Source organism: Lissotriton helveticus, chromosome 9 (genome assembly GCF_964261635.1).
Source record: "Lissotriton helveticus chromosome 9, aLisHel1.1, whole genome shotgun sequence".
NCBI lineage: Eukaryota > Metazoa > Chordata > Amphibia > Caudata > Salamandridae > Lissotriton > Lissotriton helveticus.
Window position 1 is genome coordinate 66,669,678 of NC_136070.1, and position 24,510 is coordinate 66,694,187.

At 42.6% G+C, this 24,510-nt stretch overlaps 1 protein-coding gene across 4 annotated transcripts in view; it reads left to right on the plus strand.

Moving 5' to 3' along the window:
- PCNX1 (pecanex 1) overlaps positions 1-24,510 on the plus strand; it is a 486,917-nt gene that overhangs the window by 225,655 nt on the left and 236,752 nt on the right. For 2 of the 4 annotated variants that reach the window (XM_078659468.1, XM_078659469.1), the window contains exons 7-8: positions 3,951-4,083; positions 11,450-11,691. In XM_078659468.1, the coding sequence (XP_078515594.1) occupies positions 3,951-4,083; positions 11,450-11,691 (375 nt within the window). The remainder of the gene's footprint in view (positions 1-3,950; positions 4,084-11,449; positions 11,692-24,510) is intronic. The other 2 variants (XM_078659470.1, XM_078659471.1) reach the window with 1 other exon arrangement.

Consider the following 24,510-nt stretch of genomic DNA (forward strand, 5'->3'; position numbering starts at 1 on the left):
GTTTTCAGACTGAGGTAATAACCGGACAGCTGCGTTTTGTATTCTTGTGGGGTAGACTGCACAGTAGGTGTTGGAGGTGTTTAAAGGTTGTTAATTTGTCTAGTCCGTTTTCATAGTCCAGGTGCATCTTAGTGTATTCTTATACATCTTCCATTTGCCCAGTTGGTTAAAACGAAAATCGGTGGTAACTACTTCAGTTTGCTGTTTAGTCGAAGTCACAGGACAGATAATGAAAACAAGGCAGAGGTGCACGTATATATAGAGCAAAGACTTGAGAAGGAGTGGTTCTCTGGAATTTGAGATTAGGGGAAAGAGTGGCTCTGCTTTTTACACTTTATAGACATTAGAAAGTCCATTAAGATGGCAAAAGCTGCCTCTCGTACACGCCTTAAGCTTAGGAGGTCGCTTGGAAACCTGACTTGGAAATGGAGCTGTGTTAAGTTCAGCTAACTACTCCAGTCTGAGGCCTGGGGTTCCCGAGCCCTAGTATTTGTTTTTCTGGTGTTTACTTTACTAGTGGGGAAAGTCCTGGCACAAGCATAGGTTAACACATGGTTCAGGTTCTGCATGGACTAAAAAGCAACAATGCGCATGAAACTGGAGTAGTGCACCATGCTGAGAGGAACATCCGCTGCAGCATGATGAAATTCAAGTAATGCGCTCTTATGTGCAGTATAAAATATGAGTCATTTGTTTCCCTTCCTGCCTCATGCCTGTGCTAGCATTATTTTACAGTAGTTTGCTGATGGTGGCATTCTTGTGCCAATACTTAAAATGCCATCAGTGTTAACTCTCCCATGTTTTTTGGCTTGGCTTGATCCATGGTCTGTATTTATTTCCTCTGTCCACCAGTACGTATCATGCATTTATCTGTTGAATATCTGTCAGGCATACCAAAAAGATGTTAGAGGTGCTCAACTCTGAATCGAATGTAAATAATCTTATCCTCAGTCTTTTGGTACTCCAGAACTATAATTTTCCATAAATTACAGTCATGACATTCAGATTTGTTACGTTGATCACTTGTTTAACTCTTTACAAAGTTTGGTGGATTACCTTCGTCTTTGGTATCTAGTGTAGTAATAAAGCAAAGTTTATTAGACTTTCATAGTCCATTTAAAGAGAAAATATATTAAACACTGAACTCATTACACAATTAGTACATAATCACTTGATTGAAATATTATAGAAATGTCTTTTTTAGACGAGCATTAAAAACCGTGCAACTGCTAGACCTATGCTTTCTTAATAAATTGCAAATAAGTAGTCCGATGATGTATTCGCTGTTCTTCAGCCACTCTCTTCAAAAACCGGTTTCAGGACGGTTTCTTTCATAGCTGATGGGCGTATTAGCACAATGAGCAAAATAATGCAGTGAACACAATCACAGCAGGGATTAACCAATCCAATAGTAATAGTGTAGATATGATAATATTAGCACCAAGTCTAAAAAGTAACATGTTAGTGTAACGCACAATAGTTAAAGGTAAATCAACCTTTTTTTTTTTTACCGATCTCGAGCTTAGTTCTGTAATAATAAATTGGTGTTTTGATTTGAAATGTAATCTCTATCTGCCTGAAGAGTTCATGTTAATTACCGGTCTCAGTGCATTTTTGTTAGTCAAACTGCTTACCAAATTTTGAATAAAGATGCAGTTGCTTTTCTCATTTTGCTAGCAGAACTACTGAAGTTTGCACAAATCTAATGAACATGGCTAGCTAAACTAATCAGAGAATTGATACATGCTATCTCACTTTTAAATGAGAAGAACGCAACCCTAATTCAAGATTGTTTGCTTTCAGACTAGTACAAGGCGGCAGTCTCAAAATTTGATGACATTCTCAGCCAACACATTTTTTGAAATGTATTGCTTCATTCAATATTATCTTCACAGTGGCATAATTCAAAATGGGATCTATTTTGCCATACCATGCTAATTAAATGGGGCCAACCGTCCAACCACCAAAATGAGTTCAATTGAAGTAAGCCCAATTGGTATATTGTATTTCTAGGGATACTTACCGTCATTAGGACTGGACAGGTCCATTAAAAAAGCAAAACTTATAGAATGACAAAAAATGGACAGTATCTTTTCTAATTGACTGCACAATAGTTATAAAAAGATCTACTTGCCTATAGCTTTTGATATAGTGAATCACTTTATTTTCAAGTTCATGTTCTTTTTCATATATTTCTGGGGTTACCATTGAATGTGTGCCAAAATGTTTGAGTCTCAGAATGTGCACTGAATCATTCAGTATGCTTTCTAATGCTTTGTCTCTGCCATGGCCCTGGCTAAAAGTACAACTTGACTTACCGGCAAGGGTCAGTGAGGCAGTAGTCCCCGATTCTGAGCAACAAAAAACAAATTCCTTTGAAAATAAATGGAGAGGTACACAAATATTATTCAGAGTTATACAATTATTTTTCTTGACATGCCTTGTGCATTAAGAGTTTTTGGATCTTAAAAAAGTTGTGCACACATTTGTACTAGCAGACAGGTCTGTAGTTCACACAGGATTAGTTTTCAAAGATAGCAAAACCTCGAAGACTTGCCTTCAACACCAAGATTTTTCTTCCTACCCTTTCAATGCACTCTTGTGCTTGTTGAGTATTATGTAATGAATATTTCAGTGTAATGTCATTTCCTTAATTATCAAATGATAAATTACGATTTGTTTTATGCTGTTACATCATACCTGTATATTACTATCAGAGATGATACAACTTCCTCAGTATTTATTCAAAGAATACTTGAACAGACTTAAGCAAATGATGGACGGAAAGCTGAACAATGCAAACATTCACCCCCAGTCACAAAGATCTGTGATTAAACCATCGTTCTTTTGCTCACCACACCACCCCAGTTTGGACCCAGCCATATGCAAATCAGTCTTGACCCTACCCCATCATGCGAACAGTCCTGCCTGAACTGCTAAGCCAGGTCCTCCTTGGACCGGAAAAAACACATCCTTGGACTGGTTTTGGGGCATCACCAAACAGACATGGCATAAAATTGACATGATTTTTATTGGTATGTCCAAAGAAGGCAGCAGTCAATGTACACATGCGAGCCAAATCAGTGTTGCTGACGTCTTAATCTTGTGCTACACGGTTTGGAATAGCTTGCTTGCATAAACCCATGAGATATTCCTTTTTAGTTACGCTTGAGCTATTTTAGAGTAACGACTGTGAGTGCTTTGAGTGTGTACATTTGCTTACTCTATGTATCCTAGAGTTTGAAAATAATGTTGTACAGTGGATAATGAAAGGGATCATGTAAATTATTAGTTGTGCCCCCCTTGAAAGTGCTACAATATACTTTATTTTAAAAAGTACAGAATTAATGGTTTTGTGTAGTTTTGTATAACACAATTTTATTTAGACAGTTTACAACCATCAAACAAAAACACTCCTTAATATTGATAGATTTCAGATTCTTTTTGGTTTCAGTAATTATTTACAGGCCATTGGGGCCAAATCCTGAAAGTTATTTCATAGCAAGTGAACATTTTATGTGAATATTGTTGCATTTTCAGTGTAGAAGTCTATGTTTGACTGCCAACTCAGTACTCAAAACTCTTGGGTATTGGACTTGTGAGAAAGTAAAATGAAGGACATTAACTGGTTAGGCTATTGGAAAGATTAATTTGGAAGGGTCAAATTAGATATCAGACCTTTTTGTATACTACATTGCAATCCTCAGTATTGCATGTCAATAAGGTATTTTCCTTTAGGTCTTGGCCATAGGAAGAAATGTAATAAGTATTACAGCGTATATATTTATTGTAAAAAATCTACGTACATTGGAGTATCAATTTGTGACTTCAAAAACCACTCTTTTTTACTTTATTAAATTTTAGACATTGATAAAATATGCAAATCTAATATGCTGCAACGTGGACAATAGTAGGATCTCCTTTAATTGAAGATCTCTGTCTTGCTGCAGTTTCAAAAGTGAATGAGGAGTCGGTCACATTTCGCCGTGAACGCAGCACGTTTAGACGTCAAGCAGTAAGACGACGACACAATGCAGGGAGTAACCCAACCCCTCCTGCATCTCTCATCGGATCACCCCACAGGTATGGCATTCAGATTTCCCTCTTGCCTGCTGCAGGTCACATAACCTTGCCTCCATCATCTCTACCTTTGCATGCACATGCACATGTGCAGTTTGCACTCTTTTCCAAACGTTAATGAATGTTTTGTCAGTGCCAAGGGGGCACCGGTTGTCTGCTACCATATTACATACCTTTCTTGAAGGTAGATGAAGGTAAATAGCAAGGCTGTGGCCACATCTCGTTGTCTGGGATTGTGATCTTATGTATGTGCCTTAATCAAGACTCTGAGGGTGTTACTTTAAATAAGAAGAATGTTTCCTACTTACTCATTGGTTTTTATCTCATACACGTAATATGGCTAACATCATAACCACGATCTAAACATGAACAAGTATGCACCACTTGTTCCCAGGCATGACTTGGCCTGGTGGGTCTTGTCACGATATGCCATAATATTCGGGACCTGCATCAAAAAAAATCACAGCCCTATTTCTTTGTATTACATTGCTGTTTCTTCATGCTTCTTGTGCCCTTTCATGCATGACCGGACTGGCATTTTGGGCAATGCATGTTACTTTATTCAATTATTACTCAATAAATAGCTTTACTTCCTCTAAATCAGCATGCATGTTATTTGTATTTTTCCTTTTTAGGTCTGGCGTTAGCCGAAATCTGCTGAAGTTACTACAATTATATGTATAATAGCGTACTTACAGGTGCTTTCAGCTGGCCTTCATCAACTGGTCCGTTATTGTCATTCATGTTTTTCTTCTGCCGCACCCTACAGCATGGGTCAATCCACTTCAGCCATTGGCTTACTTTTTCATGAGGGATTGCATTCTGCCCTTTCACAAGGAGTGCATCCAAGCACAAAGTACTTCACTTCAGAGGCTACTATACTATGGCAATGTGTGCTTTTTGAGACACAAAAATATTTTTATTTTTGGCCAATTTTCTTTTGGTTAGCTTTGATTTTAGACAGACTAGTAGCTTCTCCAGCAATAAAGTTTTGAAAAAATCATAACAAAACAAACATTGACAAAGCCAAAAGGCTGACTGGCAGTGTCAGACCTGTTGGCTTTGACAAGGCTTGGGCACTGTGGGCTTTGACAAGGCTTGTTCGAGATGCAGCAAATAGCCTGGTGTGAATATTGGACACCTTGCTTGCTTCCTGTGAATTTTGCAAGCTATTGCCATCTTGTTAATCATTATTACTCAGTTACAATATGGCAAGTACACCTCTACCTGGGATCCCAAGCACAGGCCACTAACACTGAGGAATCAACAAGATAGTTTGTAGAAATAATTGGGAGAGACTTTATTCCTCAATTTAGATGTCAGTTCTGTGACTTCTTTTTTATAGTTTTCCCTTGTAACTCGGGCAGAATTGTTATTGGACCAAGTACAGTTTAAATCAGTGTCTGTTTGGAGCAAGCAGAACAAACTTGAGGCTGATGATGTCCAGCTTAATAACATAAAGAAAATATCCGTCTATGAGTATTGTATTATTTTCAATTAGTTTTTTTTATTCGAGAGGCGTAGTGTGATAATTACAAATGACCATAATTATTATGTAAAATAGCAAACGGTCAGTATCTTTATTGTTCTGGAAATCGACAGCAATAAGTCAAAACAGCAATAAATCAAATCACGAAACTCAAACCAAGTTACTTACTGAAGTAGTAGCTCAAGACCCTTTAACTAAAATGAATACAAAGGCAAAATGTATGTTACAAAAACTTTTTAATATAGCACTAAAGAAACATGCATTCATTTACGGCTCTTTGTACAAAGACCAAGCAGTTGGAGTTTTAATATTGATAAAATATGCAATTTTAAAATTACTATGAACATGATCTTAAAGAATTAGCTTTAAAAATTGCTTTCTTCTATTAAGCCATCTTGAAAAAACAGTTTAACATCGCATTGATATGGACACTGATAGGGCAATTATTTACCTGCGTCTTCGACCTTATGTTATCTCCTATTCCCCAGCATCTTCTGATACTACATAAAACTGTCAGGAGTTGTGGGTCAAACTTTAATTTTGAAAATCCTTTGTGCTATCCAAATAGAAATTTTGTGGCAAACCGTTACTGTATCGCAATACCAAATAAGTTGAAATGGCTCAACCTTTAACTTCAGAATGCTTAGTTTTCGGTAGCTGACAACGGTCAATGAAAACCATTAGGTGCATTAAGGGCACAGCTCTGTCTCCATTCCTTCACATAAATACTGTAGCTTATTGGTAGACTCTACTCTGGGGCCAATTCCGATCTCGGTTGGAAAGCACACCGACCGGGCCGGATCCGGGGTGTTTTCCGACCGATCTGGACTCCTGCCGTCCGACCGAGCAAGTACGATGCGGCCGTATGCTGTCGGACTCGGTTCGGTCAGACTCCCATAGAAGTCAATGGGAGCCGATCGTACAATGCATACATGGGATCCCATTGACTGAATGGGTAAGTTGCGGACAAGTGCGCCCCCTACAGTGGGTACGCATTGGTGCCATCCACACCGTCCGTGCCTGTGTTGGGGAGACCCATGGGTCTCCCCCTGTGTCCGAGTCGTAAGGCTGCGGTTAACAGGGGGTCTGATGCGGACCCCCAAAGCCCAACTCCGGAAGCTATTGCGAGCCGGAAGCTCCGACTCGATCCGGCTGTCCAAATCGAGCATCGTACTGGCTCGGTCGGAATTCGCCTCCATTGCGCGCCACTGTTAGCTAACGGCCGAGACGTACGGAGCGGTTCGGACCCAGAAATGATTCGGATAGAGATTTGGTGCTTGTTCGCATCGTACTTCGTCGTCCGGACCCGTGTACGAACCGGACGGAAATTCAGCCTCCGAATCCGTACCGCTAATGCCGAACCCGATTCGGTGCCCTTCCGACCGACATCGGGAATTGGCCCCTCTGTGTGCAAGAAGAACAGTAGGGGTATAATTCCTGGGAATACTGCAGTGACAGAAGTTTGCAAAGTTTTCTCCATTTGGCTTTTAATATTAAGACAATGTCTGTCACACCTAAGTATTGAGAAAATAAATATTATCAATATCCACCCAGTTGCAATGTTGTGAAGAAAACTGTTTAAATGTTAAGTCGGAAGAAAATGCCATATCTGTTTTTCGAGCTGCCTACCTCTTGGTAGGAAGTCTTGACAGTTTGCATGCCAATACCTATGCAAGGGAAGGACGTTGAGAAAATGGGATACTGCGTCCTGAAGGTTGGCCAATAATCTGAATCTTACGAAGCCTGTGCTCATGCAACAAACTTTACACACCCCTTGAGAAATGTCAACACAGATTAGGTAGTTCCCGTTAATCATTGGGAAGTTCTAGCGTTTTCAAATGGTCAGGAGAAGCACCTGACATTTTTTGTGATTAGTTTTAAGTTCCTCTGTTAATGCAAAGATCTGGTGTAAGTAGGGCTTAAGTTAAATGTGGCCTCAGAGCGGAGATGTAGCTTGACACCTCTAGTTACTTTGTTAACTTGTTGTTTTCTTTTTTAATCAAAAGCGAGACGCAGTTTGTAATAGCAATATAAGGCCAGCAGTTGTCATACTCCTATTTTAAGTAGACTTTTTATCAAATTACTTAGGATTCGACAAGGTTTTGCTTGCAAGCATAGATTTTTGGAAGAGTTCTATTCTTACTAATAGATTGATAGTTTATAGGGTGGAGCATCTGCCAAAGTATTTTTCCTATTTCATCCCAACATGCCCTGCCATTTTAGACCTTTAATGAAGTAGACACAGTAGCATCCTCAGGGCCTTGATTAAGGCACATACTTATGATTCATTATGGAAAGCTGTCTTTAAGATATTTTTCAACATAATCAACCCATGAGAAGCTGCCTTTGAATTTAATGTTCAGGGACTCAAATAATGCTCTTTTGTTCCAAGGTTGAATTAAAGACTTTCTTTACGAAGCAAGATGTAGCAACTTTGACGTACTTCTAGAAAAACAGGATCCTGATTCATTTTCACTCGAAGGCCATCTTAGCCTCACAGGTCTTAATGTTAGGTTTGGACCGTAAGGACCACAGAATTGGTACTCACAAACACAGTAAGAGAACCTTCAGAATGTTATCACTGGGCACATGCTTATATCATGTACAAATTACATACAAAATTAGGATTCTAGAAGTAGGGCATAAGAAATGCTTTACAATATCCATTTGTATTGTGTTTGAATAATTCATAATGGTCTTAACAGATGACTCCACATCCATTGCCTCTATGTAGGTCTGAAGTATGATTCAGAGGTCGCAAAATAAGGCTGGTATCCAAGCTGGTGCCTGAACCTGTTGTGGTGTCCATACTAGGTTAAGACAGAAGATGAAATACAAATTGATAACTATACCGGTATGGTTAGCAGACAGTAAGAAATTCTGCTTCTCTGTTTTTTGGTACTGGAGGTTGCAACCTATCTTTTCATACCTCTTCTCTTGGAGCCCATGTACAATTCAGGCTGAGGAAGTGTTTAATTAGAGTTTAACTCTTAAAAGGTGAATGAAATAGATGCGCTAATAGGATAAATCCAGATTTTCTTTTGCAGAAACCTTTTTCAAATACTGTGTATTTGGCCACTGGTGTTCGGCTATAATAATTTCCGGTGCAGAGTGCTATAGTTTTGTCTGCCTACACCAATGGTACTCATCTAGGTAGTGACTATGGTGAATGCATCCCTGAGCAATCAGGGTACACATGTTAATTATGTGGAAGACTGACTGACTGATGACATAACGACTTCAAGCTGCCTTTTAATCCCTCCTTTGATGTTGTTGCTGGGATGTAGAGTTTCTATTGTCGGACACTCGGGACATATTGCTTGGGGTCAAGCACAAGAATGTTTCATATTCATTTTGTCCAGTAGACAAGTAGGCCAAACCTCCTGCAGCACATGCTTTTTGGCTACCAGTTTTCAGTTCATAGTATGGTTGTGGGAAAGAGGATTGAAAGTGTTTGCTTGCACACATTAAAAGAAAAGATTAATAATGGAGAATATGTATAAACCTTTTATGGGCAACATAAGTAGGGAACCAATTTTTAATGTCACAAAATTGCACTACCAGGTTTGCGATCTCGTATTGGTGCCAAATTATGACTGTCAGGAGTTTACAGTAGTATGCCTGGAAACCATGCTTCTAGCAAGCATTTATGGATTCTATTTTAGCATGAGCAAATATTATTATTATAGTTAAAATGTATAAGGTGTGACAGCTACCCAAAAGGGTTTCCTTGCGCCGGGCAGACCAAGGAATATGTAACAGTTTAAATGATTACCGGTTAAGTTTTTAGTGATTTGTGAAATTGGACATACTCCTTTTCATTCCGAATAGATATGGGAAGGGAATTCCAGAGTGAGGGACCAAGGTATGCAAACGATCTGCCACCCATCCGAGATAGTCTGACTCTGGGCACAGAAAATGTCCCTTGCGTAGATGAGCGAAGGCATCGAGGAGGCACATAGGGACAGACCAGGGATTGCAGATATTGAGGTGTTACACCTATTTTGATTTTGAACATGTAGCTCAGGGCTTTGAATTTGATTCGGTTCTCAACCCTGAGCCAGTGCAGGTCCCGCAGGTGGCTGTAGGAACCCGGCAAAGTAATCTTGTAGCCGAGTTCTGAACCATTTGCAGCTTGCGAGTCACCTCCTTGTTGGTCCCTAGGTAAAGAACGTTACCGTAGTCCAGTCTTGAGGTGATCAGCGCCTGGGCTACTGTTCTCTGGGTGGGCTCTGGCAGCATCAAAATAATCATTTTTAGCCACTTCAGGATGGTAAAATATGTGGCGGCCACCTTGACAGCTTGATGTTGCATGGTTAGTGAGTCATCAATGATGACACCCAAATTACGGACTTGACGGGAGGGTTGAAGAAGTGCACCTATTTCACTAGGCCAATGTATTGGGCCTCAGAGATCCTTGTTTTTACCCAATATCAAGACCTCAGTCTTCTCTCCGTTGAGCTTAACGTAATTAGCCTGCATCCATGATGCAATTTTACCCAAGCCCAACTGGAGGGGGGAAATCTCGGCCGCACTCTCCATAGGAAGAGAAAAGATAATCTGGGAGTCGACCAGCATGTACTTGCTTGTGCGAGAAATCTGTTGAGCAATTCAAAATTCACTTGTGAAAACATTTCTCACAAACACCTTTCCATATGCCTCTATTTTTTTCCCATCCTGGAAAAAAGTGTCACTATTTTCTATGTTGGATGCAAATTTCCAGCTTTTTCCATTGTGGAAAGAAATTGGACAGGACTTGGTGCATACCATTAAATGTGTAAGTTATTCTAGCCCTGGAACTACCGCTTATCGCCAACTTCCAGCCCTTGTATGTAGATCTGCAGAAGAGTGCCAAAATCAGAACCCTACTAGAATTTACACTCACACATAATATGAGCTCTAAAACAGTCCAAACGGCAATTTTCAGGCTTTTGATACAATGTAAATGCTGTCATAATTTGCCAGGTTCCTCCATGGCACCAAAATGGGCAAGTGGATTTTTTTTTTTTTAAATCAATCTTATTCCTGGCCTCGGTATTTATCCTCGCCACAATTTCTCCTCTGGCTCAAGGACACCCCAACTTGTAGCTACAGTGCTACACAAATCGATTCCAATTAATCACAATGTCTAAAAATGTGTTGACTCCAGCTACCCCATATATCCAAGCCTAGATTTGTATGGAGGCAGTGAGACGGGATTTGTTTATTCATAATAATTTACAATTATTCCATCTTTTTCAGTTGGCCTCAGTGGTCACTTTACGATACACATTTGTAATGATTACATTAACCACTGAATTTAAAGTGATGTGGTAAGTAAAATCCTTCATAAATTGGAGGAAGTAATTAATCCAGAAGAGTCCTGCTTCCTCTCACCCACAGTACACCTACCTCCCCCTTTGAGTAATTTCCTCCACCATAGGTTAGTATGATGTAGAGAATGCTTCCGGTAGATTCCACTCTGAATTTTGAGTTTGCTCCAAAGAGGACGATGGTCTTTTCATAGATGAAATCATGGATTCACTGGTGCATTGTTTTAGTTCCTGGGATGCTTATTAACATACATGATGGCTCTTTAACCCGAAAGATGTCTGGTCGTTCAGAATGGATCCGATATAGTGCTAGAGAAAGTAGATACAGTTTAGTAAACATCAGCAGCTTTTGTTGTGATTTAAGAAACCAGTTTTGCTGCTTTGTCACTACTTGATTATTTTGTAATTTTTTATTTTATTATGAACGTCTGTAGCTGTGAAGGGAGTTAAGTGTGTGTCCTGTATCTCTCCTACTTCTTAATTAGGCGCTAATGTGGATAGTTGGCCTCATGTTGTTCTTTAGCCACTTCTTCGCTGTAACCTTTCCTCAATCCATGTTTTTCCTTAGCCTTCAAGATGTTCATCAGTGCCAGCAGACCACAGGCCAGGTCAAAGTCCAGTCCCGCCCCCCTTCCCAGCCTTCAGTGCTCAGCTCTAGCACCTCCTTGCTGGTGAGAAATGGGAGTGTCCACTTAGAAGCATCACATGACAGTGCCTCTGCTGTAGGCAGTAGCAGTTTGCACGATGAACTTGGTATGCAGGCCTTAAGTAACCTTGGTGACATGGAAGTGTTAATGCAGCACATTATGGGTAATAATGCAGTTCACTTATTTAACCATGTATGTATGTTATTTTTTGCAATGATAGTGACCATATATTATTGTCGTTTAACCTTGTTCTTCAAAATCTTTCAATAACGATCCAGTAATGCTTGCTTAGCGTTAATCATTTCTTTTTAGATGTTCGAAATGTAATCGTTTTAAGTTTACTAACGATGCTGCATTATTAAGTCCAAAACTGTGGAGCGGTTGTGTTAATGGACTACTTGACTTTATGGAAGTGTCCATGAGCATGTTCACAATGTGAAATGTTATTTTGTGGCACTTAAAATGCAGTTTTCCTTCCCTAAAGCAGATATTGTTATATTTTATTCTTCTAGCTGATATGTCAATGTAGCTGCACGCCAAGATTTTTGTGATGTGTTCATTTAAAAAAAGTAAGGATTATGTGAAATATATGTTGAGATCTTGTGCAAACAAGTTGCAGCTAAAATCAGTGACGGAAGTTCTAATTGAAACAAGCGTAATAGGAAATCGCTTGGTTTTTTAAGATTGATATTATTAGAGGGGTATTTGATCTTTTTGGGTTTACGTGGACACCATTGTGTGCAGTTATGGGTTGGTGTGTCATATGCTCAGGCGTTTTGCAGCAAACTGCCACAAACGTTTCTCTTCTGATAAGCATGATTCCACACCTTGGCAGTGTCATCCATTGGCATCCACTGCTCCTTCCGGTATGTCTGTGACCGTGCTTTCTGTCTCTTTCACCTAAAAACATCGATCATTATTCGCTCCTTGCGGACTCCATCCAACACACACAGGGTGTTGGAACTACATCCTCTTTATTTAACGAATCCCCTGCACGATAGAATTCAACCTCCACCAGAAGTGTCTGCCGCTTTATAAATAGTCTTGGATCCTGTCTCAGGGCTTCACTCCCTGCTCAGCACTTTGATGTTCGCTACGTCTGCACTCTGCATCTGTCACTACCTGCTTGTATACATGTTCTTGAACGTGCACCCTGTGCTGGGTGTTTTTGGGTGTGCTTTTGAATGGACAATTTCTGGTTATTTTTTTATTTATTTATAGAGGCTTTTATAACGCGCTCTGCTACTAAATAGTATAGTATCCTGGCGCGACGAGAAAAGAAGGGGACAGATCACAGTAAATGCCAAAGAGGGACAGCTATTAGGCATTGGTGTTGAAGAGGTAGGTTTTTAGGCCTTTCCTGAAAGCCATGATGGTAGGGGCTGTTCTCAGTTGCAGAGGCAGGGTATTCCAAGCTCTCGCTGCTCATAGGCTTTCAACCCCTCATCCCCAACTGAACTTTACTCAATTCAGTCTCCGCCAGTAGTTTGCACGTCTTTTGGACTTTTGTACTTTCATATTAAATCCATGTGTTACCGTTTGCTTTATTACTTGATTAATGATTTGTTGTTGGTATTACCCTCGTGTGATCAGATGGGCAAAGGCTTAATCATGCCTCTAGCGGTCACTTGCAGGCAGCATTTAACTGGAATCGGATTCTTCTCTTCTAATGTAGCACTTGCTAACTTGAGCATATGATTAGTTATTGATTAGAGCTGGTGGTATTTTTCCTACTACCTGGAACAGCCACTACGTTAATTATTTTTATCCTCGATTTCATTAAATGTTGTTTTGTGTTCTTGCTTTCACCACAGAATCATAATTTATGATCTTCAGTTAGCCCAATGCTGGGCCTCTGACGAGTGCAGTCTTTACACCAGGACACACTTCCACACAACTTTTGTCAGCACAGTTGTGAAGAGCAGCATCTCATAACTTTATAATTCGGCACAGGAAGTTACAGCAGTAGCAGTACTGTTTAGTATGATGTCCTTATGAGTTGTATGCATGCGACTTATATAGTCCAGTCTTAGTTACAGTGCAACAGAGCCATTTACGGGTAGGGACCTACAGTGGCTAGTGCTGAAAAAGGGTGAGATTGGCATGTGTTAGTGTATACGCAGCATTACTGGAAATTTAACGTGGTGAGCTGAAGGTTGCTGGGGGTGAGGCTTACAATGAGGATCTGGAAAGAAAGCAGATTCGCAGAGTTATGGTGCAGATGTACAGAAAAGTGCCAGTCCATATCTTCGCACCTAAGCCATAGGATAACAGGAATCTTCTGTTCTTCTTACATTTCCTGTGTAGCTGACACTTTCCTCAATCTGACATCTTAATCCTGGTTGCCTTATAGATGATACAGCTGGTTTTACAAGCGGGTGAGTGGAGTTCTGATCTTTGGTGTGACTTTGATTTACTAGTTGAGACTTTTAATCAAGACTTTGATGCCCTGATGAGCATGAAAGATGTTCTTTAGGGCAGGCTGCTGGACATATGGCAGGCTGGTCTGTAGAACATTGCCTCCTTTGAGATGGTAAAGGATAGGACATGGACGGTGATTCTAATCTCTGCTTCTGGCAAGGATGGCCAGTTGATGCCACACTGTGTCCTTCATGTGCTTATTGCAAGTTCAGTGTGATGTATATGAGAAGATAGTTTGTCCAATTGTTTGCCTTAATGTATAAGAGTCTTACTAACGCATGGATCTTTTCACTATGGATTTGCATGATGTTATACATGCATTGGTCTCAGTTAGAATGGCTTGGATGATATTTAGGGTCTCGTCTTATTTTTAGGTTGACCCTGCGAAGGCCATGCACTTGTGAGACTATTGTTTACAGTAAAGAGCTTGGAGCCATTTATTGGCTTCGCTGGCACTCTTCTTTGATGCCTTCCTATTAGCCACCACATGACAAGCGTTATTTCCCTTCCTCTGTTGAGCATGGACCTTGCACAGATTGAGTCAACTTAATTAGTGCCCATCTGCTGCTCGCACTGTGATTGAGATACTTTTTCTCCTTCCAGTTCCCCTCCTGCCCTCCTCCCCTGCTCAACCCACATTTTGCATTCCCCAAACCACCCCTTCTCCGCTGTCCATTATTGCTCCTCCCGCTACCTTCCCCAAGCCTCCCTCATGTTGCTTACCCCTTCTCCACTTCTTTTTTTTGTTTTTTTTGTTTTAACATATTGGTCAACAGCGTTGGCTGCTGTGCAACATAGCTTTAAAAAAGTGCTATGACCTGGTTAATTCTGGCCGCATCATAGCTTTATTTTCTTTGCCTTACATTAAGTGCAGCTTAACGGCTTTTGTGAATTCCTAAGAATTTACAGAAGTAGGACAAGAAATCGTACTCCTAGAAAATATTTGTGAACTGCATTTTAACAGGAGCAAATATGCATATCTAGATTTGCTCATGCGAAAATCTAAGTGTTTGCAATTTCTCTTTCCCTCCAACCACTTTTTTCCCCAACTCTGGAAGAAGGTCTACGTCTGCCATTGTCAGGAGTACATTTCCAACATTTTTCAGTATGGGAAAAGATTAGTGTTATTGAAAACCCTTAAACCATGTAAGTTAGTAGGTTTGCACAGGCTCTAAAGGGCATTCTAACCCTCGAACTATTGCTTACCACTGCCTTCAGCCCCAGTATGTAGATTTGAAGTAATGTGGCAACATAAAAGGATTGCAAGTATTCAAACACTACTATGGTATGAGCCCTGGCATAATCAGAGACGCTATATCAGAGATCTTATATAATGAGATTGCTGCCATAATTTGTCACTACCCTACATGGCTCCAAAGGGACAAGGGGATTTTGTTACAGGACAAGTAGATTTATGAAGCAACGTGCCCCATGGACAAGTAGATATTTGATTAAATTCCACACCCCTGCTGAAACTTTTGCCCAATTACCATTTAGTAACATATGGCCCAGCAGGTGATATCTGAGCCAATACTGGTGTATTTATGTTGATTAGAAGTAAAATCATATATGCATCATACAAGATCAGTGCTTCAAAAGGGCAGGTAATGTCCAGCACTGAGTACCTGCACTTCTTTCATTTGGAAAGGAGAGTACACGTCCTTCTCAGGACTGCAGCAGTACATTTAAAGGGAGAGTACTGGCTCTCTGAATAGTTAGTGCCTGCATGTTTGTATCTTCATTTAAAGCACTGTACAAGATGTTTTCTTTACTTCTGAGCAAACATTCTGTATGAAAGCAGTTGCTTTGTCGGGGTCTTGAGAGCTTCACCTCATCCAGCTATCACAGACTAAATGTACTCATTACTTTTTATCTGTGTGTTTGGAGTGCTTCATTGGGAAGTGGGATCTTTTAAGTGGTGACGAGTCCAGATTGAAGTGTTTCTATGGTTGGGAGGGACGGTGGCCGTGTATTCAACGAGACTATGAAGCAGACGGTCACCATCTGCTTTTCAAGGAGTTTCTTGATAACTCCAGGAAGGTGTTGATCGCTGTTTATTTCTGCTATTTGGGCATCAGCATCTCATGCTCTTTAATAAGTCTGTGGATCGCGTTGTGTGAAGTGCAAAGTAATTTAAAACAAGACGTACAAATACTCTTCGGGCGAATTTCAATGAACTATATACTGTGTAAACAGATATTGAAGAAAATGGCTCAAGTCTGCCCTCTTCTGCTCACATTTAATTGCAGCTATTTTGACGGTTTGTTTGCCAAGTCAATCTTTTAGAGCAGCGGTTTTAATTTTTTTGGTCGAAGCCTACCAGACAGCACAGCTGTCTTGTTTTCTAAGGACATCTTGGGGACATTTGGAAAGGTTTTCTTGGAATGCAATCCGCCCATTGCTTACCATCAGCTTTGTAACTCACATTTCCTTCACTTTTATTTGCTGGCTTTATTTGTTTTAGGCTCTCCAACTTGAGTTTGTTCCTTCCCATGCCCAAACTTTATTTTCTGTATCCTTCTGTGATCTCACTTACTGTAAATAGGCCCTCCAATCTCGTTCTTAGGTTTTCACATTTACTGTTCAAGGTCAAATGTCAGGCTCTGTCTTCCGAGAGAGCTTGGTGTTTACTTTTCTTTCTGGGATTTCAAAGTAAGAGCATTTATATGAAAGCAAGAGGAATGCAGATTGCTCTCTCCATGAAGCCCACTCGTGCCCCTTCTATACTACAGTTCAGAGACTGTAATTTAACCCTTAAAACAGGCATGCATGGAACAGGTCACACACTAAACAAATATTCATTTTGAGGTTCTTCTGTCAAAAGACTGTTGGCTTTTGCTTAATATGACCCCCTAGTGAATGTCTAATGATCTTTCGGTTTACAATCAGTAAGTCAAAGTACCAAAACCTTTTGCTAATAATACGGGTTGGCAAGCCAACAGGAGTAGCCTACACAACTACACTGATGCGTGCTAGCGAGGGTGGATGTGGGGTAATATAGCCCTTTGCTGCTGGGGCGGGCCAAATATTTTGTTTGTGAAATCCTTTGGCTGTACTGTTAACTTTAGCTTAACGATCTTTCGCCCTTTTGGGAAAGGAGCAGTCCAAGTCCTGAAGTCCTTGTAGTGTAATAACTTTACTACTATTCAACTTCTGGTCTTATGTATTTCATGCTTATGACTGTGCTTAGATGGCATGGACGTGATCTGATAATTTTGTAAATGTCAACTAAAAGCTTGTTGCTGTGTGGTCTACAAGTGCTGAGTGCTGTTGTATGTGGTTCTTGTTGTCAGAGGGGTTGCTACTTAGGCTGTTGGGCTTGTGTTGTGATTGGCTATTAGGGCTAGGGTTTCCTATTAGACTTGGGGATTAGGGCTTTAGCTTCGATTGGCTGTTAGGGCTGCGCATGGTTAATAGGGGCAGATCTCCCATTGGCTCTAGGGTTTAGAGTTCTGATTGGTTAGGGTTCCATTGGCCAATAGGGCAATTTGAAGATAGCGCTTAGAGTGTTTCAATCCGGGCGTTGAGTCTAGGGGCGGAAGGGACAAGAGCAGTTGCCTGTTTGGGCTGGGCAGAGAAGAGAAGACTAGGGCAGTAGCCTGTGTGGGCTGGGTGGGGCAGAGCGGAGAGGAAATAGGCAGTTGCCTGGTGGGATGGGGCCGAGTGGGGAGGACAAGGTCAGTTGCCTGTTTGGGCTGGGCGGAGAGGACAAGGGCAGTTGCTCGTTTGGGCTGGGTAGAGAGGATCACCATCCACCAACACCCATCTCCTCTCAATTACACATAATCATACAATCCTTACACACCACTCCACCACACAGATTACCTAAGAAAGTTGCTACCCCCGGTGGCACCCCAGAACTCCGGTTCTGCGTGGACTACCGTGGGCTCAATGCGATCACCAAGACTGACGCGCACCCCATCCCCAGAGCTGATGAGCTGGTGGATCGGTTGGGAGCTGCCCAGTACATGAGCACTTTTGATTTGACTTCAGGGTACTGGCAGATTGCCTTAACTGAGGGGGCCAAGGAGAGGTCAGCATTTTCAACGCCAGAGGGGCACTTCCAGTTCCGTGTCATGCCCTTTGGGTTGAAAAATGCCCCTGCCACATTTCAGAGATTGGTCAACCAGGTACTGGCAGGGCTGGAGCAATTCAGCGCAGCCTACCTGGATGACATTGCTGTGTTCAGTTCCACTTGGGAGGAACACCTGCAACACCTCTCTGAAGTGTTGAAGGCTCTGCAGAAGGCAGGCCTCACTATCAAGGCCAGTAAATGTCAGGTAGGGCAGGGGTCTGTGGTGTACTTGGGACACCAGGTGGGGAGCGGCCAGGTGGCGCCCCTACAGGCAAAGATTGATACCATTCTGGCTTGGGAGCCCCCCAAGACCCAGACTGAGGTGAGAGCCTTTATAGGTCTCACCGGATGTTATGGCACCATTGTGGCCCCTTTGACAGAGCTGACATCTAGAAATCAGCCCAGGAAAGTGAATTGGACTGAGACCTGTCAAACTGCTTTTGACACCCTCAAAACTGCTATGTGCACAGCACCGGTGCTTAAGGCACCTGACTTTTCCAGTGAGTTCATTGTGCAAACGGACGCTTCAGAGCAAGGCGTGGGAGCAGTACTCACAGATCAATGATGAGGGCGGAGACCAACCAGTGGCTTTCATTAGCCGGAGGCTAATCCCCAGGGAACAGAAATGGAGTGCCATTGAAAGGGAAGCTTTCGCTGTGGTCTGGGCTCTGAAGAAGCTGAGGCCCTACCTGTTTGGGACTCACTTCCGTGTTCAGACCGACCACAGGCCCCTCAGATGGCTAATGCAGATGAGGGGTGAGAATCCAAAGTTGCTGAGGTGGTCCATTTCCCTACAGGGGATGGACTTTACGGTGGAGCACCGCCCTGGTACAGAACACGCCAATGCTGACGGTCTGTCCAGATTCTTCCGCCTTAGTGATGAGGACTCCCAAGAGGTTGGGTAGTTCTCCCCACTTTCAGCTGGAGGGGACACGTGTTAGACCTGACACCTTTGGCGTGGTTCTTCCCCCATCTTTTTGCCTCTGTCTCATGTATTTTTGATGCTGTGCTGGATTTTCGTTTTTGCTGGTTTAGATGTTTTGGACACTCTTCCACTGCTGATCAGTGCCAGAGTGTAAGTGCTCCCTCTGTAAATTGCCATATTGATTAAATATACCTGATTGGCATATTTGCATCACCATGAAGTCCCTAGTAAAGTGCACCATGTGTGCCAGGGCTGGTGATGACAGATGCTACTAGTGGGCCTGCAGCGCAGATTGCGCCACCCACATGAGTAGCCCTAAAGTGGTGACTCAGGCCTGCCAGCGCAGGGCCTGTGTGCAGTCAGTGACTGCCATGTCCGCCTGGCCAGTGTCCCCACTGGCTGGGCCTAACCCTTCCCTGTCTGTGCACATCAGTCACCCCTATGGAAGGCTCAGGGTACCCCCCTGGGCAGGGTGCAGTGTATGGATAAGGTAGAGCATGTACTAGTGCAGGTCACATGCTCTGGTAGTGGGCAGCAGCCATTTTGTGCGCTCACTGCTGTAAGGCTATCTTGCTCCATAGAGTAACATGGGGGAGGCTGGACCCAATGGATCCCAACCTAACTCCCCATAGGAACAAGATGGGACATGAGTGAAAGATATCCCTGAACTCAGAATTTAATAACACATCTTTTAGTGTAGGGTTGTTTTTAAATCCTGTGTGGGAGAATAGCACTTTTAGAAAGTGACTGTTCTCTTGTCTAAACCTTGCTGTGTGCCTGGGTTTGTGGAATGCCTGTCTGGTCTGGGTGTGACAGGGGGGCTGCAGAGCCCCCGGAGGAGAGGGTCGGAGTCAGCCCTGGGATGAAAGGGCACATCTGCTGCCAGGGAGGTGGGAGGAGAAAGCGCCTGATAGTGCCGGGCTGTGCTTGCCTGACCACCATGCTGGCTCCCCCTCCTGCCGGCCAACTGACACCTCTGACCCTGAAGCTGACAGGAAGAGGAAAACCAGAAACACCTCAGCGCTCCGCAACCCCCAGAACTGGTTTAGACCGGGCCCAGGGCCCCCTTGCACAAGAGACTTCAAAGGACTTCAAAGACATTGAGGGGTATAAGGGAAGGACCCCTGACTACAGAAGATTAGATTCCAAGATTCTACAATCAAGAAGGAACCTCTGCTGGAAGAAGGACTGCTGGAGAACTAAAGGAAGATTGCCTTGGTGTGTGCTCTATGGGCTGACCTGTTCTGCCGTGCAACTGAAAGCTGAGGAGGAGAAAGGGACTTTGCTGTGTGCTGTGACCCTACCTGCTTGAAACTGCCAAGACTTAGCTGTGTGCTGTGTCTAAGAACTCGAATCTTCAAGGGCCTGAGAAGAGCTGGCCCCCTGTCTGCAACCCTGGGACATAATGGTTGCCCAAGGACTACAGGACTCTGCGGTGTCCCCCTGAAGCTGCTGGGTGGCGAGGAGATCGTGAACCCGTGTGGTGGTCTGCCCAAACGCGTGTTTGCTAGTTGCCAGCTGTGTGGAACGATCGTTGTGCTCATCGGCACAGATTCAGGGGTGAGGAAACGTCGTGGTGTTTTCCGGAGTCTAGGAACCCCCCCTGCCGATTTGGCTGGTGAGGAACAGGCTGCTCGCGATCTACGGACCTAAAGATCTCTTGCCGCCAAATCACCATCGCGGCCCGGGGCCAGGAACACCCCCTGCAACTTGCCTCGGTGTTCAGGAGCTGCAGTGGCGAAGAACGAAGCTGCCGCGCTCCCATTGGCTGAGGGAGCCGAGCCCCCTCACTAATGCCGCGACGGGATTGGCCCGTGGAGCATAGCGTCATCGGCGAGGCCACGCTGCCATTGGTTGGCGGCCTCGCACTCAGAGGGGCTCGTCAGAAGAGCCGCGACGGGATTGGTTGGTCCAGGCGAGGAGAGAAGGAGGAGAGGAGACGACCCGTCCGCGAGAGCCGACCTCGCCGAGGGAATCTGAGGCGTCCCGCACCCCTGGCCAGCCGTCCCCCACAAGGTGAGCAGCACCACCTCCCCCGCCGCTCGTTGGATTGTCGAGAGCGGGCGGGAGAGGACAGGGGACCGGCCGGGGCGGGGACGCGAGCGATCTGCACGGTCCGGGGTGCCTGAGGCTCAAGAAGGAGCGAAGCGGCGCCTGGGGAAAGAAAGAGTCCCCGAGCCTCGCAGAGAAGCGCATTTGCAGCGCTTGAAGCCCCCAAGTAACATGGCACGTGGGCAGTATTTTTAATGCTCGGTTTGAGAGCCCATTAAACATAAATCAGTGACCATATTTTTGCAGGCTGATTGAAGTGTCTTGAGACGCTTTCTAATATACGAACTTCCTGAAATTAAGTACCACCTTAAAGATTAACTGCAACCATTAAGATTAAGCGCAACATATTCTTGAAAAAGTGATTATCGTGCAAATGCTTTAGTTACTTGCTGAAACTAGATAAAGATATATATTTTTATAAAATATACTTACCTGTGTGGTCTCCGTTTGTGGTGGATTGGGGATTATTGTTGTGTTAAGTGCAAATGTTATCCACATTGCCTCTGTTTAGCCTAGACTGCTCGTGCCAAGCTACCTAGAGGGTGAGCAGGGGTTATCTCAGAGGGTTATTCCTTCACCCTGACTAGAAGCAAGGGTCCCTACTTGGTCTAAGGTACTTACCTCTGCCAACTAGAGACCCCCAGATCTAACATACATTATTTATTATTCTGTGCAAATGTTCTTCCTCTGGGTATATTAGCACGTTATCTGATGTTTCTCTCATGTCATTGTTTTTATTGTTGCTTTTAAAGTGGAATCGTGCATCATACAGAATTATTTTCTCCACCTCTGATCCAACATTCTGTACGAGAGTCTTGGCAGCTACACCTCATCGAACCGTTAAAAAATAAATGTGCTCATTACTTATATCTTTGTGTGGATGGATTTCTTGGGAAGTGCATTCTGTTCAAATACTTATCTTTTGCCTTTTTGTGTGGCAGGCATTTTCGTTAACGGTTTACGGTTTTGGACAAATGCCTAGCTCACCACTGCGCTAACACCTTTTTCATAAGCAAGTAATGATTATAAGTTAATCAGTGTGGCATGGTAAACATGTTATGCCTTATTACACCATATAGTACAGTTTTTGTGTGCATTGTTCACCAGTACATATATTATTTTGTGTTCTAATGGGAATTGACTCAATATTTGAAAGGAAAGTCATTTGAGGAAGAAACCTGCAAAAAATACATCCTCTCATCAATTGAATTGCATTTCGGCAGTACCATTTCCCTATGTGAATCATTTTATAGGTCTATTCATCCATCCTCTAACTCTGTGGTGATGATCCTTACCAATGCTGCTACCTTGGGATATTTCACTATCATTCCTTTAAAGTTGGTCCTAATTTAGAACTCGTTCAGCTTGGGAGTTATAAATGTTCAATCAGACTGCATCTATGCCTCCCAAATTGCCTGCGCATGCAGCATTTTTTTTTAAGTTATGGCATCACTTTACACCAATTCTTTATCCAGTTTTATGGAAAGGACTTGTGAATTTCATTGCTGTTTGCCTTTTCCAGGTTTAGGCAACTTTTGAAAATGTGGCACTAAAATGGCCCTTGTCCTGTTTTAAACTTTCGTGAATATTTCATCAGCTGAGCTCGTAGACTCAAATGAATGCAAGCGTTATGAGAATAAATCAATTGATCAAAAGCCAAAGCTACAAAATCCGGCGTCGCGACTGATCATGGTTGTTAGAGCAGATAGGTTTTTAGCTATTTTACAGAATTAAATGTGTTACAATAATCTCAACTAGCACAGAAATATTTTAGTAACCGACTTCTGACAGGAAAGCAATTTGAACTAAACGTATGGATACCAAACCTGTCAATGAAGGAGTCTGAAGGTTTGAAACGAACACAGGCAATGTTTGGCACAATTGAGTGAGCATTGGCAGAGGAGACACACATCAGAAAGACCAGACACAACGACAAATACTCGGAGACTTAGAAACCTGGGTGGCGACACCAGAAGCATTTCAGGAAGCAGGCAAGGGCACTCAACGCCCGGGAACACAGATACATACTTTGGTACATAAATCAACTTGTGCAATTTTTTTTAATACTCTCATTCGCTACACCCGCAGTGCCTCCTATCTGTACCTACACCATCTGCCTTTTCACCCCCATTTTGCTGCTAACCACTTGCCTTATTTCAAAAGATTCAACATTTATGGTTTGGCTAAACCATAACAGTTTGGGTTTTGAGGCAAAATAGCACACCAGTAAACTGATTAAAAAAACCCTCTTATGAGGAATAATAACAAACCAGAAGAAGGGAAAACAAATTACCACTGCTTGTTTCAAAATCTCCAATGCTTCCAGACAGTCACTTCTCAATTGCAGTCTAGCAAAAAAAAATGATATCCCCTTCATAGGCAGGCACACTTCATGTGTTCGGCTTTGAGAGACTGACTTGTACATTTAGAAAGGTGCTGAAGGCCTTCTTCTTTGTTTAGGTAGAGTTGTGTTCTTCGACCCCAAGGTTCGGTCTATTCTTACCAACAAGGCACCAGATTCAGTACATATTTATGATTAATACTCAAAATCAAGTGAACCATATTCTTTATTCTGTTACTTCATACAGAACATGGGCCCACGTTAGGTTAGAACATTGGTTTTGACCACTGACTGCTGAGATTTATGAGTAGCCTGCAGTTCACAGGTTGGAAGGACTGGCGGGAGAAACTGAGCTTTTCATCCTTCAAGTTGTGCGACAAAAAAGAGTGCAGGCTCCCTTTATAGCGCATTCATTGACTTCACCACAACCTTCGACAAAGTGGATAGAGGTTGATGTTGGTAAAACTATCAGCCTGGCGCAGTCCACCACACCTTCTGTCGGCCATCATGAGCCTTACTCGAACACATGGGTCAAAATAAGACTGTCTGATTATTGTAAAACCAACAAGCTCAGCATTAATACAACCAAACCCAGAATTCTAGTCTTTGGAAAAAGAAACATAAAAAACGGGGCTTAGTTTGTAAATGGCCAGAAAATCATAACTGTCCAATATCAAATATCTGGGAGTATGGCTGAATGACCAGGGCCTTCCAACTGCTCTGGCAACTGCAGCGTACGCTCTTACTTTTGCCTTTCAGCGCCTGCTTAAGGACCTTTCAGGCCCTGATCTGTCTTCAACTCGTAAAACCATTAATTGTAAACTGATACCTACTCTTACGGGCACATGCATCAAAGGAAATTGCATTCTGCATTTTGTTGTTCTCGCAATTTAAGAAATCGCAAAACTGTGATTTCTTAAATTGCGATTGCATTTAAGGAATCTCAAATTGAGATTCCTTAAATGCACTGCATCATACTTTTAAAATTTGCGAATTTGCAAATAAGGGGTGCAAATTACCATGAAGCTGATCTTCATGGTAATTTGCGAAACCTTTTAAAAATGCCCAAAAGTGCATTTTTCAAAGTGCCATTTTACATACACACATGCCCTTGGGGCATGTGTGTGTGAAAAATGTACTTAATTGCAAATTTCAGGGGTGCAACAGG